The sequence below is a fragment of the Coffea arabica genome, chromosome 7e, assembly GCF_036785885.1.
Source record: "Coffea arabica cultivar ET-39 chromosome 7e, Coffea Arabica ET-39 HiFi, whole genome shotgun sequence".
Lineage (NCBI taxonomy): Eukaryota > Viridiplantae > Streptophyta > Magnoliopsida > Gentianales > Rubiaceae > Coffea > Coffea arabica.
Window position 1 is genome coordinate 15,981,590 of NC_092323.1, and position 16,695 is coordinate 15,998,284.

A 16,695-nucleotide genomic window follows, 5' to 3' on the forward strand; every position below is an offset into this window, starting at 1 on the left:
TGTACATCAAATGTTAAAAAAAAAGAAGAAATATTGTATGGCTGAGTTGACTATAAGTCAACGGCTTAGCAGCCTAGCAATCTACTAAATAAATACCGACCTTTTCCCATGCTGGTAGAAGTTACCAGGAAAATGGCAGCTGAATAGATTGACCGGTTTGGTCACGGAGCATGGTCCAATTGTATGGCTGAGTTGACTATAAGTCAGCGGCTTATCAGCCTAGCAATCTACTAAATAAATACCGACCTTTTCCCATGCTGGTAGAAGTTACCAGGAAAATGGCAGCTGAATAGATTGACCGGTTCGGTCACGGAGCATGGTCCAATTGTATGCCTGAGTTGACTATAAGTCAACGCCTTATCAGCCTGGCTACTAAATAAATACCGACCTTTTCCCATGCTGGCAGAAGCTACCAGGAAGTGGCAGCTGAATAGATTGACAGGCTTGGTCACGGAGCATGGTCCAATTGTATGGCTGAGTTGACTGTAAGTCAACGGCTTATCAGCCTAGCACGGTCCAATTGTAAATTTTGGTTTCGAGGAGTGGAGTCTATGTAGGACTTTTTTAAAAAAAAAAAATTTCTGATATAGAGGAGAGGTAGAATTTAAAAAACGGGAAGATGACGGGACTAGACGTGAGATTTAAGGAGCGAAGACAGGAACAGAGAAGGAATAGAAAGAGATGTGAGATTTAAGAGGCGCGAACGGAATAGAAGGATTAGAACTAAGAATTTCTAATTCGCAGAATCTCAACTTCAACCGTTAGACAAGGCCCGTTTTAGATATTAGCCTAAGACCTCTTCGACCACAGGTGTCACGCCCCAAATTTGGGTCCCTGAACTGGATTAGCAATGTGGCACGCCGTATCTACGAGACTTCACTCCCATAAATACAAGGCATCATAGTCATAACTTACAAAATTTCACTAAAATTTAAAACTTACAAATAATAATAAAATATATACACTTCACTAAATTGCATCTACACAATGCTTTACTCCAGCTTCCTAGAATTTAAACATTTACTTATTTACCTCTTTTACTTATCTTCTAAACGTACACGAATTGGCTTTCTTGATCTGCAAGAAAAATAAAGAGATGTGGGTTGAGCGACATACGCCCAGTAGATAGTACTTACTCCCATGTCGGATCATGTAGCTATACACATATTATATACATTTGCAAATTTGATCACACCATATCACATATATACATCAGTTAAAAACCTTTGTCATCACATTTCAAATATTATATAAATATATTTCCTTGAAGGCGAGAGTTGCATGCACATAAGTGGCCTCCATCCGATGTGGCACTTAGTCCTACAGGTTCTAGAAGTGGCTCCAACCGAATGTGGCATGAAAACACATATAACATGACATGATCATATTTATTGAATATACTTGCAAATCATAAAACATATCAATCTAGAACCTGCAGGACTAAGTGCATGTAATTGTTTATCAGCTATGACATGATTTTACATGTACTTGTTTATGAGCTATGTTATTTATTTATTTATCTACTTATTTATTTAATTAATCATTTAACTTATTTATATATTTATTTACGTTTGTAGAAATTGCCTGCATTAGATTGGGTTGAATTTGAATTTGGAGTTTGATCTAGAGTTAAACCCACTAATGAAAAAGCTTTGTTTATTTTTATATTTGGATTAACAATATTTTTACTTGTGTTATTAAAAGAGTCCTTGGATTCATTTAGGTCAAAAGGAACCTTTATAATAAGGTTGACTTTATTAAAATAACACACTAGGTTTGATCAAAGTATACTTCTTATAATTGTGTCATTTTTAAAACAACTTATTTTCAGTTTAAGCAAAAATGTTATTTAATCTGCAACTGCTCCAACTCCAAAACTTTTGAGCCACAAAGGAATTTTTTTTCCCAAACTCTAGATTAAGTTTCCATGTCTCGATTCTATGTACTCCGGCCACGGAACATTATGGAATTATCAAGCTATGTCTCTAAATTCATACAAGAAAAGCTAGCGGTACTCCTCTGTATCTATTTCTTGTCTTCTTGGATTCTTAGTTCAAGCAAGTCCAAGTTTAATAGTAGTAGTATCAAATTTAGAAGTTAGCGATGCTAGTAGTAATATTTAATAATGAGAGCCTAGTGACGTGCCAGTTCCGAAATTTCAACAACTAAATCTATCAAAATTGACCAAACTTTTACTCTAATTCCATAAATGTTTTTTTTTTTTGGCTCCTAAGCATGAAAATCTTTGCATGGTAAACAGAAAACAAGGAAATTTAGAAGAAAGTTCATAGTCTTACATGTCCGTTGTCCAAAATGGCAACAAACTCTCTCTCTTTCTGTTCTTTGACGTGAATGGTGGATAGTGACAAGAGTTCTAGAATTATAAATGTTATCAGACTTTGTTTGTAAAGAAATTTTTTATCAAAAAAAATCTCTGCATTTTTCGTGAGCACATTGGGTTTGTTTGGATTGGCTTGATTTCAAATAAAAAAATTTACTTCACAAATTTCAACCACCTTTTTATCTTTCCAATCATCTTTTTATCTCACATACATTACATCACAAAAAGTGCTATAGTAATTATCTCAAATAAATCATGCAAATAAACTCTTATCCAAACAAACTCATTTTTCAATTATTTTTTTTATCTCATATATATCAAGTCCCTCAACATATAACATAACTGCTACAATTTCCATTAGTCTCCATGACTTGTAGCATAACTGCTCCAATTTCCCGCTGCTGAATTTAACTTCCTATTTCCTTCTTTTTCTCCTATCATGTCTAGATGACAATCAGCATATTTGGTGTTTGCCAAACGGAAAAATAAAAAAATAAAAAATAAAAAGTAGAAATTCGATAGGTTGGTTAGTTAAGTTGTACAGATCGTGAGTTAAATATCAACTCCCACAATCCCTTGGTAGAACATTTACGATAAAATCCCTGAGGAGATAAATGAAGTAGTCACACTACTAGTAAAATAATTAATAATATTAGTCAATTAAATATTTTTAAGCAGAGGGAAATATTGAAAATGTCTGGGGTTTCACAACCGACTATTATCTTGGTGTATACGTACAATATTTTGTTGTACATGTACAAGTTTGGAATGAATTTTGTTGGTCTAAATCAAATATTGCAAGAAGTACAATAATTTGTGTAACTTTATGGAAAATATTATAAGATGTTCCAAAATTCCAAATTAGATCATCTAGTCAACACTAAGACTCGAGGCGGCCTGAGGGAGGGAGTCAACCCTCTTCTAGCGTCAAATAAATATATGTTGTTCTACCTACAGAGATATCTATTCATCCCTATGGCCAAACTGGTACTCAAATTCTTGACAATTGTAATATTATTTCAGGCTGGAAATGGCGACATGCTTCGGCCGGTCAATAATATCACCTTAGGGTCAAGGCTCTACCCTCAAAACAATCCTTATTGGGTTTCCCCTTCGGGCATATTTGCATTTGGTTTCTACGAGAAAGGTGATGGATTTGCAGTTGGCATATGGCTGCAGACTGAACGCATTGTTACATGGACTGCAAATAGAGATGATCCACCTATCTCTTCAAACGCCTATCTGGAGTTGACTGGCGAAGGCAAGCTTCTTGTTTGGACAAAAGACAGTGCCTATGGATTCATCCCAATTGTTTACTACTTGCGAGCACCTGCAACTTCAGCTTCATTGCTTGATTCTGGGAACTTTGTTCTCTCTGATGGTGATAATGTCATATGGAATAGCTTTGACTACCCAACAGACACCCTATTAGCGGGTCAAAACCTTCAGTTGGGCGAGAGCCTAATCTCTAGTGTATCAGTGAGAGATAGATCAAGTGGAAGGTTTAAACTTGTTCTCCAGCACGATGGTAAACTGGCGGCGTATCCAGTGAACGGTACAGGAGCGCCTGATGAGGCTTACTGGTCATACGACGCTGGACTTGAATTTGATGGTTTGTCTCTAGTTGACAGCATAGCGCAGGGCTTGAATGTTTCTGAAAGTAGCAAAACAATGATTTACCGAGCAACCCTTGATGCTGATGGCAATTTCAGGCTGTATGCGCACAGATTAAGTAACTCAAGCATGATGATCCTATGGTCGGCATTGACGCAATTTGATCCCTGTAAAGTAAAAGGATTTTGTGGCCTTAACAGCTATTGCTCATCTAATGTCGGCAAAGGCAACGCTACCTGTAGCTGCTTTCCTGGCTTTATCTACCGTGATCCGGATCCTGATAAGAAATTCCTGGGATGCTACAGAAACTTCAGTTATGAAAGAATATGTGGAATTAGGAAAGATGATTCATTGTCCAACAAATATTACTTAATCCCGATAAAAAACATGGAAATCGGGGGCGATCCATATGTTAGTATTCCAATGGTTCAGGGGGACTGTTGCAAGTCTTGCATAAGTGATTGCAATTGCTGGGCTGTTCTACACGCAAGTGGTAATTGCAGCAAGTACAAGCCTCCTCTCCTGTATGCAACCCAAGATCAGAACCATTCAGGGGTAGCTTTCATCAAGCAGAGTCACAACAGTTTCCAATCTGCAGAGCCAAAAGGTAAACACAGGAGGAGAATGGTTCAAATTCTTGCACCTCCATTTGGCTTCCTATCATTTATATTTACTCTGCTTGCAGTCTTGAGCTACTCAATGTACAGAAGGAGAGCTGTTAAATACCAGAAGCTCTTAAAAATGGAAAACTTCGGCCTAAATAAGGAGTTTACTCTTCGGTCATTCTCCTATAATGAGCTCGAGAAAGCTACAAATGGATTCAAAGAGGAGATAGGGTGCACTTCCTATGGGAAGATTTATGGAGGAATCATATCTCAAGGCGATAGAATTGTTGCTGTAAAGAGACTAGAAAAAGTTGACGACGAAGGAGAGAGGGAATTCATAGCTGAAATGGCTGCTATGGGGCGAATTCATCACAAGAATGTTGTTCAACTAGTGGGCTTCTGCTTGGAGGGTGCTAAAAAGCTCCTTGTATATGACTTTACGAAAACCAGATCACTGGCAGAATGTCTCTCTGATGTCGAAAAAAGACCCTTTTGGAACCAAAGAATGAAACTTGCATTCGACATAGCTCAAGGGATTCTTTATTTGCACCAGGAATGTGATACACATATCATCCACTGCAATATTAGGCCGGAAAATATACTAGTGGGTGACAATTGGACAGCTAAAATAGCTAATTTCAGTTCTGCAAAGCTTCTAATTCCATATCAAAAGCAAACTCTGGCCTTGGAGAGACAGAGAAGAGGATACTCGGCGCCAGAATGGCAGAAGAAAGCCTCTGCATCAGAGAAGGTAGATGTTTATAGCTATGGAGTTGTGCTGTTGGAAATAATTTGTTGCAACACTACTGAGGAAATTAATGTTCAAAGCCCAGATAATGACTTTTCTACTAGGGTGTACAATTATTTTATGGGCAAACAATTGAGAAAGCTCATTGGAGATGAAGAGGTAGATATGGACTCACTGGAGAGAATGGTTAAGGTTGGATTGTGTTGCATTCATCATGATCCTGATCTGAGGCCATCCATGAAAAATGTGATTCTGATGTTAGAAGGTGCCATTGATACACCAGCTCCCCTTTGTCCAATCTAGTGGTAGGTAGCTTGTATTGCAGACTAGACCAAGATTTTTTTTTCCTTTTTCCTTATGTTTTTTTCAATGTCTTTACGCCTTTTTTTTTTTGCCAACGTCTTTATGTAAAATTGCATATAATTTACCTTAGTAAAAGTTTCCTGTTATATGTGAATGTAAGCAAGTTGTAATAGTCCACAAAGTTTAAATTTATGAAGATTACTTTCTTTCATTATTAATTTAGCTTGCGATAAGCTTCAAACAATTCCTTTTGGATTTGAGGGCACAAGGGGTTGGAATCCTCAGTTTTTAGTGCTGTTGGCTCCGAACTTCAGAAGTAGCAATTATATATTTCCACGACCAAACTTATTGAATGAATTATGGACGTAGGTTTCAAGTGGTTGCTGGTTGGGAGTTGGGACTATGACAGCAATAAATAGTAAAAGGGCGTACAAATATGAAGTGCTTTTAGGGGTATAGAAAAAAATTTCTTTGTCGTTGTTTTTTTTTTCGTCTTATCTCCCTATGAAAATCTCATGTTTTGATATTTAAGTTTTAAAGTATTTATCTCTTAAAGATTTCTCCGGTTCAGTGTACATTCGATAGGTTTGAATGCATGATAAATAATCTAAATTTAAATTTAAAATCTAAAATTGTGCATATGCCTTGTACATCCAATCAGAATAGTTTATACACTAGTAATAAACTTCTTCTTCTTCTTCTTCTTCTTTTTTTCTTTTTTTTTTATGTTGTGCCGTAGGACAAGTATCTCAAGCTGAAGGGATGGCTTACCCTAAAATTCAAACATTATTATCTATCCCTGATTTGTGTAAACTTTTGCACGTAAAATTTAAACTTTTTCGGACAACTAAACACTTAATAATCTTATTGAATCGTTTAAATAACTCGATAAAGTGGTCATTGCATTCCAAACTTACTTAGGCCCCGTTTGAGGTTGCGGTGCTTATGGTAAAAAAGTACTTTTAGGTGCTAAAAATATTTTTACAGTATTTGGTGAATATCATCCCATAAAATTAGGAGTAGAGTTTTTAGTGTTAAAATACTTTTAGCAAATGCTAAAATTTGGTGCTTTTAGAGTAGTTTTTGTAATTAAAAAATAAAATATCAAATTTAATTTTGTTATCCTATTTTATGAACCAAATAGAGAGATAAACACTTTTAAAAATTTTCAAATTACACATTATTCAATACAATAAGTATTTATTGAATTTTGCCTCCAAACAATATATTTAAAAACACTCAAACAGTCAATAAGTACTTTTTATTAAAAGTTTTATTGAACCTATTGAAATGAACCAAAAAAGTCATTAGATGGTCAACTTTATTTACGCAAAATATATATTTCTATATTTTAACAGGATAATGTTGAGTGAAAGAATATGTGCTTCTGCACACAATATCGTCTAGAATCAGACTCTTTGTTTAACTCAGCTCGAGTTGTCTAACAATGGACGGAACTACTTGTCTAGACGATACGACAGTAGTATCTTTTAGTCCACACGCAATAAGATTTCCTAAGTATTCAAAAAGAGAAAATATATACAGTGAATTGTTTTAAGTTGAAATTTTTGGTGATTCCTATACATATATAAAAAGCACTTTGAATAACACTGTTTACAAGTTTTCATCCGACTACTATATGAGTATTTCAGTAATTCCACATGTTGTTCTTAAATTAGTTGTAAATATTGTACAAGTATGCTATACTTTTATTAAAAAGAATTTTGGATGGCACTGTTTACAAGTGTTCATCCGCCTCCCGCATGGGTATTTTAGTAATTCCACATGTTGTTCTTAAATTGGTTATAAAAATTAGGGTTATTATCACTTTACCCCCTTAAACTATATCACTACTATCAATTTACCTCCTAATATTACCTTTTAGTCATTTCACCTCTATAAGTAATTCAACTCAATACGTTAAAAAATTTTGGACAAAAATACTCTTATATTCTATAGCATTATCACATTATTATTATCATTTTATCCCTTGAAATTATAGTGATACAATCGTTTTAATTTCTAACATTATTTTCTAGGCATTTTATCTCATCGTTAATCTAACTAGTATGGTCAAAATTTTTAAATATATTTACCCTTTTTATATATAATTAAAAATAAAAAAGTTGAAATGATTATTCTTCCTTGTTTTTTCACTTTAAGAGATCCAAAAATATTAAAATAAAAGGGTTTTCTCAAAATTTTCAAATTATTGAATATTTAAATTTGTAACTTTAGCCTTTATATTCACCAATCATTAATAATCTTTAAGAATTTAAGCATAGACAACTAAGGCAATGCATACGGAGTTTGTAGTTGAATGGAGTTATTGTAGCCTTTTTTGTTTTATTTTTTAAATTGAAAATGGTTAATCCTGTTTTCATTATCAATTCCATATTCAATTTGAAAGTGAAATGAATTTGGTTATCTCCAATTTAGAATTAAAATAGATTTAAATATTTACAAATCAAATAACCAAATTGATCGAATTTGTATCGTTGCTCACCCTACGTTTTGGTCCGATGGCGGTTTAGTCGCATCCTATTCCAATGATTCAGTTGAATCTGTCCTCTACTTCGTAGGTTAGTAGTAGTTGTAAATAAGCAACAATTGACTAAAAAAAAAGGACAACAGCGTCCGGAAAATGGAGATGGAAGAGAGAAAAATGAAGAGCACAATATGACGGGATACTGGATGTGAAATTCTCTTTTTTGGGCACAATTCTCTCAGATAAATAAAAAAAAAACAAATACTGTCCAACTAATATGAAAGTTGTTTTACTTTTTCATGTCTAGTACTAGTCATATAGAAATCAAAAACCAATTGTATTCGTATTCTTAGTTGAAACTTTAAAAACACACAATTTGTCATTTTTTGGAGTGTTAATGTAAACCCTAAAATTGTGTTTTTTCAAAATTGTTTTTAAAGTGTTACTGTAGACTCCAAAAAGAAAAAAAAAAATTCAAAAAAAGTGTTGTGTCAAACGGACTCCATTTCGTCAGAGACAACATGTTTGACTAGTTTAATTGCAAAACGACATTTCGTTTTCTCGTAGATAAGGAAACAACTTGACAATTCCGCTACTGATAATATCCTTAAATTCATTGATCACTCGTTATTTGCCTAGATGGTGATGTTATCTTGTTGATATGTGAGAGGCGCAAGAACGATTGCTGAAGTTTCTTCTCTGCATAATTTAGAGTCCAAAATTGGGATCTAAAAAAAATGTATGGTATCGACAATAAATTATACATAGTTTGCGACGTGATGTGTGAAACTTGCAAAATAGGAATCCTTATCTATATATTTTGTATAAAGTGATTAGCAATGATAAATATATATTGTACAATCTTTAGGAAGCTATGTACGCGTCTCCCTACCCCCACGTGAATGGGTTGGTGGTTGGCGCCTCTTCCTCGGGTCCTCATGTCCCGGGGTCGAATCTCCGCAGCAACATCAGTTTCTCCGTGCATCTAACGTGCTAGGTCTGGTTGGGGCGCTGGGCCGGGCCGAAGTGGGATTAGTCGGCCGCCTTTAAGGACTTGACCCGGACACCCACTCCGTCAGAGAAAAAAAAAAATGTACGCGTCTCCGGTCTCCCTTGAATGTGTGCCATGTCAACGTCCAACCAACAACATTTTGCTATAGATGTTCAATATTGTATCCTAGTGATATGTTGACCTAATCAATATCCAAATAATTTCTCCATAATAGCCATCAAAGAACAATCACTAATCTGAGTTGATGGCTTCTTTAACTGCAGTTTTCTGGATATTTTTCCTTGTTACTGTAACATCTGAAACTGCTGTAGCTCAGCCTGATGACTTGAATATGATACCGTTGGGTTCTTCACTTTTTCCTGTTACTCAGCCCACAGCTTGGTACTCTCGTTCTAAAAGATTTGCGTTCGGATTCTTCCAAACTGGAGAAGGTTACAAAGTCGAAATTCGGATTGTTGGCAGTGGAAATGGTATCACAGTTTGGACTTTCAACCGAGATGAACCGGCAGTATCTTCAAATGCAACACTTGATTTTGTCAACGGCAAGCTTCAGCTGAAACATGGTAATCAATATCAAACTATTGCTGATCATCCTTCAAAATCTGCCCTGTCTGCTTGCTTGCTTGACTCCGGAAACTTTGTGCTGTACGATGAAAATCATGCCTTACTATGGCAGAGTTTTGAGTTTCCTACCGACACAATTTTAGGTGGCCAGATACTTTACAGTGGGAGAGAACTCATCTCTAGCCTTTCTCAAGATGACAAATCGTCTGGCCTATTCCATCTGAAAATGGAGTATTCTGGAAATCTTGTTGCTTATCGTGTAGATGTCACTTCAGAGACCTATTGGGGCATGTTTAATGTGAGCTACAGCAATAATAGTCAGCTGATTCTTGATAATTCTACCGGAACATTGTCTCTGATTGAACCCTCTGATTCTTCTCTCGTGCATGTATTGGCTTCAGCAATTTCACAGATCAGGGGAAATATTTACCGGGCAACACTTGGTTATGATGGAAACTTTAGATTGTATACTCACAGCTTTGATGCAGTGACATTACAATTTAAGATGAGGACAGAATGGGAAGCTATTGATGATCTCTGCGACATAAAGGGCATCTGTGGCTTTAACAGCTATTGCACTAGTAAAGATATGGAGTGGAATTGCAGTTGTATACCAGGGTTCAACTTCATCAGGGACCTCAGCAGCCTGGCCATTAATATCTACGGCTGTGAGAAGAATTTCACCGGTGGAATGTGCATTAACGGCAAGGAAGATGCAGCACGTAACAGCATGACTCCTGTGAGTATATTAGGGGAAGATCGACCTTATTTTCAAGAGTATCAGGGCAACCAAGATGATTGCATGAAGTCGTGTTCAGAGGACTGTGATTGTGATGCAGCTACATATTCCGACTTGCATTGTTCTAGATACAGGCTTCCTCTCATGTATCTCAGAAATGCTACTTTTACATCATCTATTGCTTTTATCAAATCACCAAATCCTCAAAATGATCATCTAAAGAAGGAGGTGTCTTGGTTAACATTTTTTGCAATGAGTCTAAGCTTTGTTACATATTCATCCGTTGTACTCGCATGTTTTGGTATCTTCATGTTTAAGTTCCATGTTCTAAAGTACAAGAAGCTGCTGCTTCAGACCAGAACAACTGGCTTAATCAAAGAATTCACGCTTCAAACGTACACCTATAATGAGCTAAAGAAGGCGACAAAGGGATTCAGGCAAGAATTAGGCAAAGGAGCATTTGGTGCAGTTCACAGGGGGAGTTTTGATAAAGGCAAAAGTTTTGTTGCAGTGAAAAGATTAGAGAAGGTAGTGGAAGAAGGTGAAAGAGAGTTCCGAGCTGAAATGAGGGCAATAGGCAGGACTCGTCACAGAAATTTGGTTCAATTGCTCGGATACTGTATTGAAGGACCGAAAAGACTCTTAGTTTATGAGCTTATGGTCAATGGTTCCCTTGCAGATCTACTCTTTAAAGGAAGATTGCATCCTAACTGGAATGATAGAGTTCAGATTGCCTTAGATATTGCTAGAGGTATTCTATACCTCCATGAAGGATGTGAGGCTCCAATAATTCATTGTGACATAAAGCCTCAGAACATCTTACTTGACCAATTCTGGACTGCGAAAATCTCAGATTTTGGCTTGGCCAAATTATTGATGCCAGATCAAACAAGAACCGACACTGGTGCCAGGGGAACAAGAGGGTACATGGCACCAGAATGGAATAAAAACATCCCCATATCTGTGAAGGTTGATGTTTACAGTTTTGGGATAGTTTTGCTGGAAATCATCTGCTGCAGAAAAAACCTTCAAGTCAATTTGGCGATACCAGAAGCAACTCTGCTTTCAGGATGGGCTTATCAGTGCTTTGCAGCCAAGGAGTTGGACAAACTTGTGAGTTGGGAAGAGGTGGACAAGACGGCCTTCGAGAGAGTGCTTAAAGTGGCATTGTGGTGCATCCAGGATGAGCCGGCTCTTCGCTTCCCAATGAAGATTGTGCTGCGGATGCTGGAAGGGCTCGTGGATGTTCCCATTCCACCATGTCCATCCGATGAGTAAACTCCTCCAAACATAAAATATTTCTGCTTAACGTAAAGATTGGAGGTTATTGCTCAGCTGTTCTTGTAAAATTGTCCCGCTTTGCTATAGTAGTTACTTCTTTAAAGTGTGAAGCAAACTGATTATTTTCTGTTTCTTTTTTCGCAAAAGAATAAAGAGTTTTATTTAGAGTTCTTCATTTTGTGTTATATTTTATGTCTTTTTTTCCTTTCAAGGAGTGGTCTGAAATCTTGCGAGTTTGAACTTAATTTGTCATGTGCGGAGTATAGTAATAAATTTTGAGTCTTAAAGGATCTGCCGTACGCTTAAATCTTTCACACAAAAAATATTGCAACAGAAAACATGCTAATATATAGTAATCTTAGAGTTCTTCATTTTGTGTTTTATGTTATATCCTATTTTTCTTTCAAGGAGTGGTCCGAGATCCCGCGAGGAAGAGTTGATAATGTCATGTTTTTGATATGAACTTTAGAGAGTTTTAACTTTTTATTATAGAGAGTGTACTTTTAAATCTTATTTTTAAGGGCAAAATACACTTAACTCTCTTATGGTTTAGCGCATTTTCACATAATTTCTATGGTTTTAAAAGTTATACATAACTCCCTTATGACTTGGATTAGAGTATCAAAATGACGAAATTTGCATTTCATAACGGAGTCAACTAAAATATCAAAAGTACCCCTGTATAAAGTCAAAAATTATTTATTAGGGCAAATTTCACTTTACCCCCCTGTGGTTTAGATTTTTTTTACATAACCCCGCTATAGTTTCTGATAGGGTATTAATTGTCAGTAATTTTATTGTTAATTTCTCCCTTTGTCTTTACCAAATACTGTTTTAATTATTAATATCTACTTATATTTGGTATTTGGACCCAATTTCAGGGAGTGGAACTGAAACGTGCTAAAAAGGAGAAACCATCTTGAGAAAAAGACTCCAAGCGTGGGAGATTTTCTAGGAGCCTGGCCCACGTTGTACTGGAACCGGATTGCGCTTCCTTTTTGCTGATTAGGAGTGTTTTGGAGTATTGAAGTTTTTGACTATCAAGCAATGTTTTAAAAATCGGACCGTTAATTGAACCGGTGAAGTGAAAGGGTCGAGATTCAACCGGTCGGACCGGTTCAACCCCGATTCAATAAATTTTTTAAAAAATAATTTATATAAATATATATATGCACAAAATAAGACATGTAATGGATAATTTAATACTTTATATGATGAAAAGTTTACTATTTTCGAATAACCTGGATTTTTAAAAATAAATTTTTTAAATTATAAGTTAAAACAAATAAATTTCATCTCAATTTCAATTATATCTATCAAAAAAATCTTAAATCCAATCCAAAAATATCACAATATTTGAAATTATACAAAATTCACGTCTATAAGAATTTAGACATTGTGAACTTAAATTTTAATTTACATTTTGAAATTTAAATTTACAATTTAAAAAAGGAAGTTTGGAGTTCGAAGAAAATCAAGAGAATTGAAAATAGAAATGCAAATTTGATAAGAAACAAAAAATGAGATAAAAGTGAGTGGTTGTGATATTAAATAAATTGGGTTAAAGAAAAATAATTCTTTTTTAACTTTTTAAAATTTAATGGACAAAAACAAAATTAAAATATGGAAGAAAACATCAATAAATTAAAAATAAAGAGATTTGATTAAAAAATGAGTGGCAAAAGAAAAGATGATAGAGAGAGAGAGAAAGAGTTGAAGATTAAAAAGAAAGAGCCATGAAAGGATGATATTTTGTAAGAAAAATGGAACAAAAGAAATATGAATATTTGTTTTATATAAATAAGTTATCAAAAAAAACTAATAAGATATGATGGTGCAATGGTTACTACATTGATCTTCTATTACAAAGATCTTGAGTTCGAATCTTAATAACTACATTTTGCAAAACTGAAAAAAAAAAAAAAAGTGGAAAACTAAAAAACCGGAAATAACCGGTTCAAATCCGGTTCGGCGGTTTTCACGGTCCGACCGGTTTTTGACCGGTTTCTTGACAAAGTCAAACCTAGCATTGAACCGGACCGGAGCCATGGCCGGTTCGCGGTCGAACCGGCCGGTCCGGTCCGATTTTCAAAACACTGCTATCAAGAGGAAACTAAAAAGGAGGACTTCGGAGAACTACAGGGGATGGACTCTTTTCTCAATTGCGTGAGGACCACTGGATAGCATTAGTTACTTCTTTTGGCTTTAAAAGGAAAAAAAACGTACAGAGGCTCGGATCATGAGTTCTTAGAATAGTTTTAGGATAGTTTTAGTTATCCCTTTTTCTTTTCCCTTTGTTAGGCGGACGTCAACTGTTCGACAATATTCCCCAACAGGAAGAATATCTTTTAATCCTTATTTGCTAGTAAAAAATGCAATGCCTTTGCAATCAATTAATTTGCGTGGAGATTTATTTATGCGGCGTGGCTAAGCCTTTCATCTAGTCAAGGATCAACTCGACGGCGTAGTCCCGAAAATCTGTGAGATTTAATTAGTTTTCACGCGTTTCTCAATTTATTAATATTTGCACGTTGTCTGCTTGAATTTTCATGGGATTATTTAATTAATTAGATGTCAAGGGCCCGATGTTCAATGTGATTTATTAATCTCTTGCCAAATTAGTCAATTAAATCCGTAATTGTTTGATTGAATAATATTAATGGCAACTGGCGTGTTTACACACTAGGGGAACGTGCAATCTAGTTTAAATAACCCTCGTAACGTGTTATTGGTTGGGGTTAGGTTTTTCTATTCCTTAATGCAATTGGGAATTAACTCCTACGGTCGTACCTAGGAGTATTTCCTGGTTAGGGGTAATCAATGGTCGTACTTTGGTTATCAATAAATTAAGGAAAAATTGGTCGTTAGAGTTCGTCGGCGACTATAACTAACCTATTAATAAATTAAGTGAACTTCCCTTGCATCAATGATCAGGTGAATGGACTGTGTCTGAGTAGTTGTATCATTGATTAGAATTTATCTATTTCTGATTTAATTCCTGCTATATTTGTGCTAATTAATTATTTATTTTTAGTTGAATTTCTTAATTATTTTTAGTTTCACTTCAATAAAATCCCCCTTTACCAATTAAAATTTCAAAGAGACAAATATCTCCAGTCCCTGAGGAGACGATCCTACTTGCCACTGTCTACTATTTAGTAATTTTTGTCAACTAATTAACTCTGGTATATCGGATTAAGTAAATTCTTTGGGAACATGGTGAATCAAGTAACCCATTGCACACCTAGAGTCCCTGCTCCAATATCTAGGATTAATTATTGACTACTTTTAGTGGTAGTTAGGTTCATTTTTTATTATTGCACAAGCTCGACAACCTGTCAATTTTTGGCGCCGTTGTCGGGGACTAGTGCCAGATTAATTTGTTTCTTTTTGAGTTCATCTTGTTTTCATTTTTTTAATTTATTTTTCTCTTATTTTTTTTATATAGTTTATGGCTACTAACATTTCGTATTTTGATGATAGACTGGATTTTATTCCTGAATGGGGTTATGAGACTCGTGTTTTTCCTAATGATCAATTGGCTGTTGCAAATTGTGAAACTTATTTTGTTTCAGGTTATTCAACCGACATATGCCCTGCATTTCAAGATAACCTAAGTGCTCCAATTGATACTTTTGGAGATTTTTCACCTTAATATCAAACGTGGTATGACCCTTATTCAAACGGGTATGATCAAGGATGATGGGATGATTCCAATTTTAATTATGCGACCAGGCTAATGGGTTCTCAACAGCAAGAGTCTCAACAACCATCATCCATGTCAGGTATGTCTTTTCAGGAAATGATTGAATTATTCGTTACTAATACATATCGATTTCATCAAGAGACACAAGCGAGCATTAGTAACCTGGCGGATCAAGTGCATCTATTGACATCCAAGATAATGCAATTAGCTTCTCACATGTATGAAGAATTGCCCTCACAGACCAACATCAACCGTGAAGAAGATGAGAGTGCAATTATCCGGCCAAATGACATGGAACTGCAAGAGTTTCAAGAAAACGGATCTAAAGATGCAGTTGAAAAGGAAGTTGAAGTGCAAGAAATGAGACCCCAATATCAATTCGTCCAAGTGAATGAATTCAGTGTACAATCTCCAAATGTAGTGACATCTCCTCCAGTCTTTAATCAATATTCTTCTGATTCTTGTTCTTTAATTCCTATTAATGAAATTGATTTTATTATACCAGAAAATTTTAAATTTCATGACAGGAATAAATTAAGAGTAGCGATGACAAGATATCTTGGACCAATAAATGCACGTGAGGGAGGAGTGAATGGAGAATGCAAATTATCGTTGACTTGTTTGGCGTCATTTACTAGTCCATGGAAGCCCGTAGCTCGTGTGTCCAATGATTACTCTATTTACGAGGACTATCAGGACTATATAGAGGATGAACCATTGAACCGAGTCACAAGATTTTATCCTCCCTGAATAAAATGACAATGTCTAACCCAAGACGTTAAAGAAAGGCGCTTTTTGGAAGGCAACCCAAATATTGGTTTTATTGTTTTAGTTGCTCAATTCTTTAATTATGTCGTTTCTCATTTGGGTAGTAGTCAGTCTTAATATTTTTCTTCACTGTGATCAGGACAGGAATCTTAGCGTGCCCACGCGGTGTTTGTGTCTCCTGAGATCAGCGGATGTTTATCAATCTTGGCGCGCTCGCGCGGTGTTTGACGACCCAAAAACTAAAAACTAAAAAAAAAAAATTTCAAAAATTCAAAATAAAAATATTTTCCGTTTTACACCTTTAGTTTTAGTTCTCACAATTCGAATTTTGAAATTTGAGTTTGCAATCAAAAAAAAAAAAAACCCCCAAAACTATTTTCTTTTTTTTTTCTCCTTCTTCTTTCTTTCTTTTCTTTCTCTTTTCCTCTCTTCTTCCCCGCTCGCCCTCACCCAAGCACCAGAGCCGCCGCTGCCTTGGCTCTCCCCACGAGGTGCGCAGCTCATGACCACCGCAGCCTCTCCTTCT

The 16,695-nt window shown here is 35.6% G+C and overlaps 2 protein-coding genes across 3 annotated transcripts; both read left to right on the forward strand.

Moving 5' to 3' along the window:
* Positions 1 to 3,149: 3,149 nt before the first annotated feature.
* On the forward strand, positions 3,150 to 5,822 carry LOC113701358 (G-type lectin S-receptor-like serine/threonine-protein kinase LECRK1). Of its 2 annotated transcripts, XM_027221967.2 has the most exons (2): positions 3,150 to 4,562; positions 4,641 to 5,822. In XM_027221967.2, exons 1-2 carry the CDS (start codon positions 3,185 to 3,187, stop codon positions 5,609 to 5,611), a joined length of 2,349 nt encoding a protein of 782 aa, XP_027077768.2. In that variant the 5' UTR covers positions 3,150 to 3,184; the 3' UTR covers positions 5,612 to 5,822. The 2 variants fall into 2 exon arrangements, with proteins under 2 accessions (XP_027077768.2, XP_027077767.2); XM_027221966.2 differs by having other exon boundaries at positions 3,150 to 5,822.
* Positions 5,823 to 8,976: 3,154 nt separating this feature from the next.
* Positions 8,977 to 11,866, forward strand: LOC113701283 (G-type lectin S-receptor-like serine/threonine-protein kinase LECRK1). Its single transcript, XM_027221853.2, has one exon. It carries the CDS (start codon positions 9,356 to 9,358, stop codon positions 11,690 to 11,692), a length of 2,337 nt encoding a protein of 778 aa, XP_027077654.1. The 5' UTR covers positions 8,977 to 9,355; the 3' UTR covers positions 11,693 to 11,866.
* Positions 11,867 to 16,695: the final 4,829 nt, after the last annotated feature.

What these genes read in the sequence shown, in the direction of transcription:
- LOC113701358 (XM_027221966.2), top strand. Translation starts at nt 3,185, where the DNA reads ATGTTCCAAAATTCCAAATTAGATCATCTAGTCAACACTAAGACTCGA.
- LOC113701283 (XM_027221853.2), top strand. Translation starts at nt 9,356, where the DNA reads ATGGCTTCTTTAACTGCAGTTTTCTGGATATTTTTCCTTGTTACTGTA.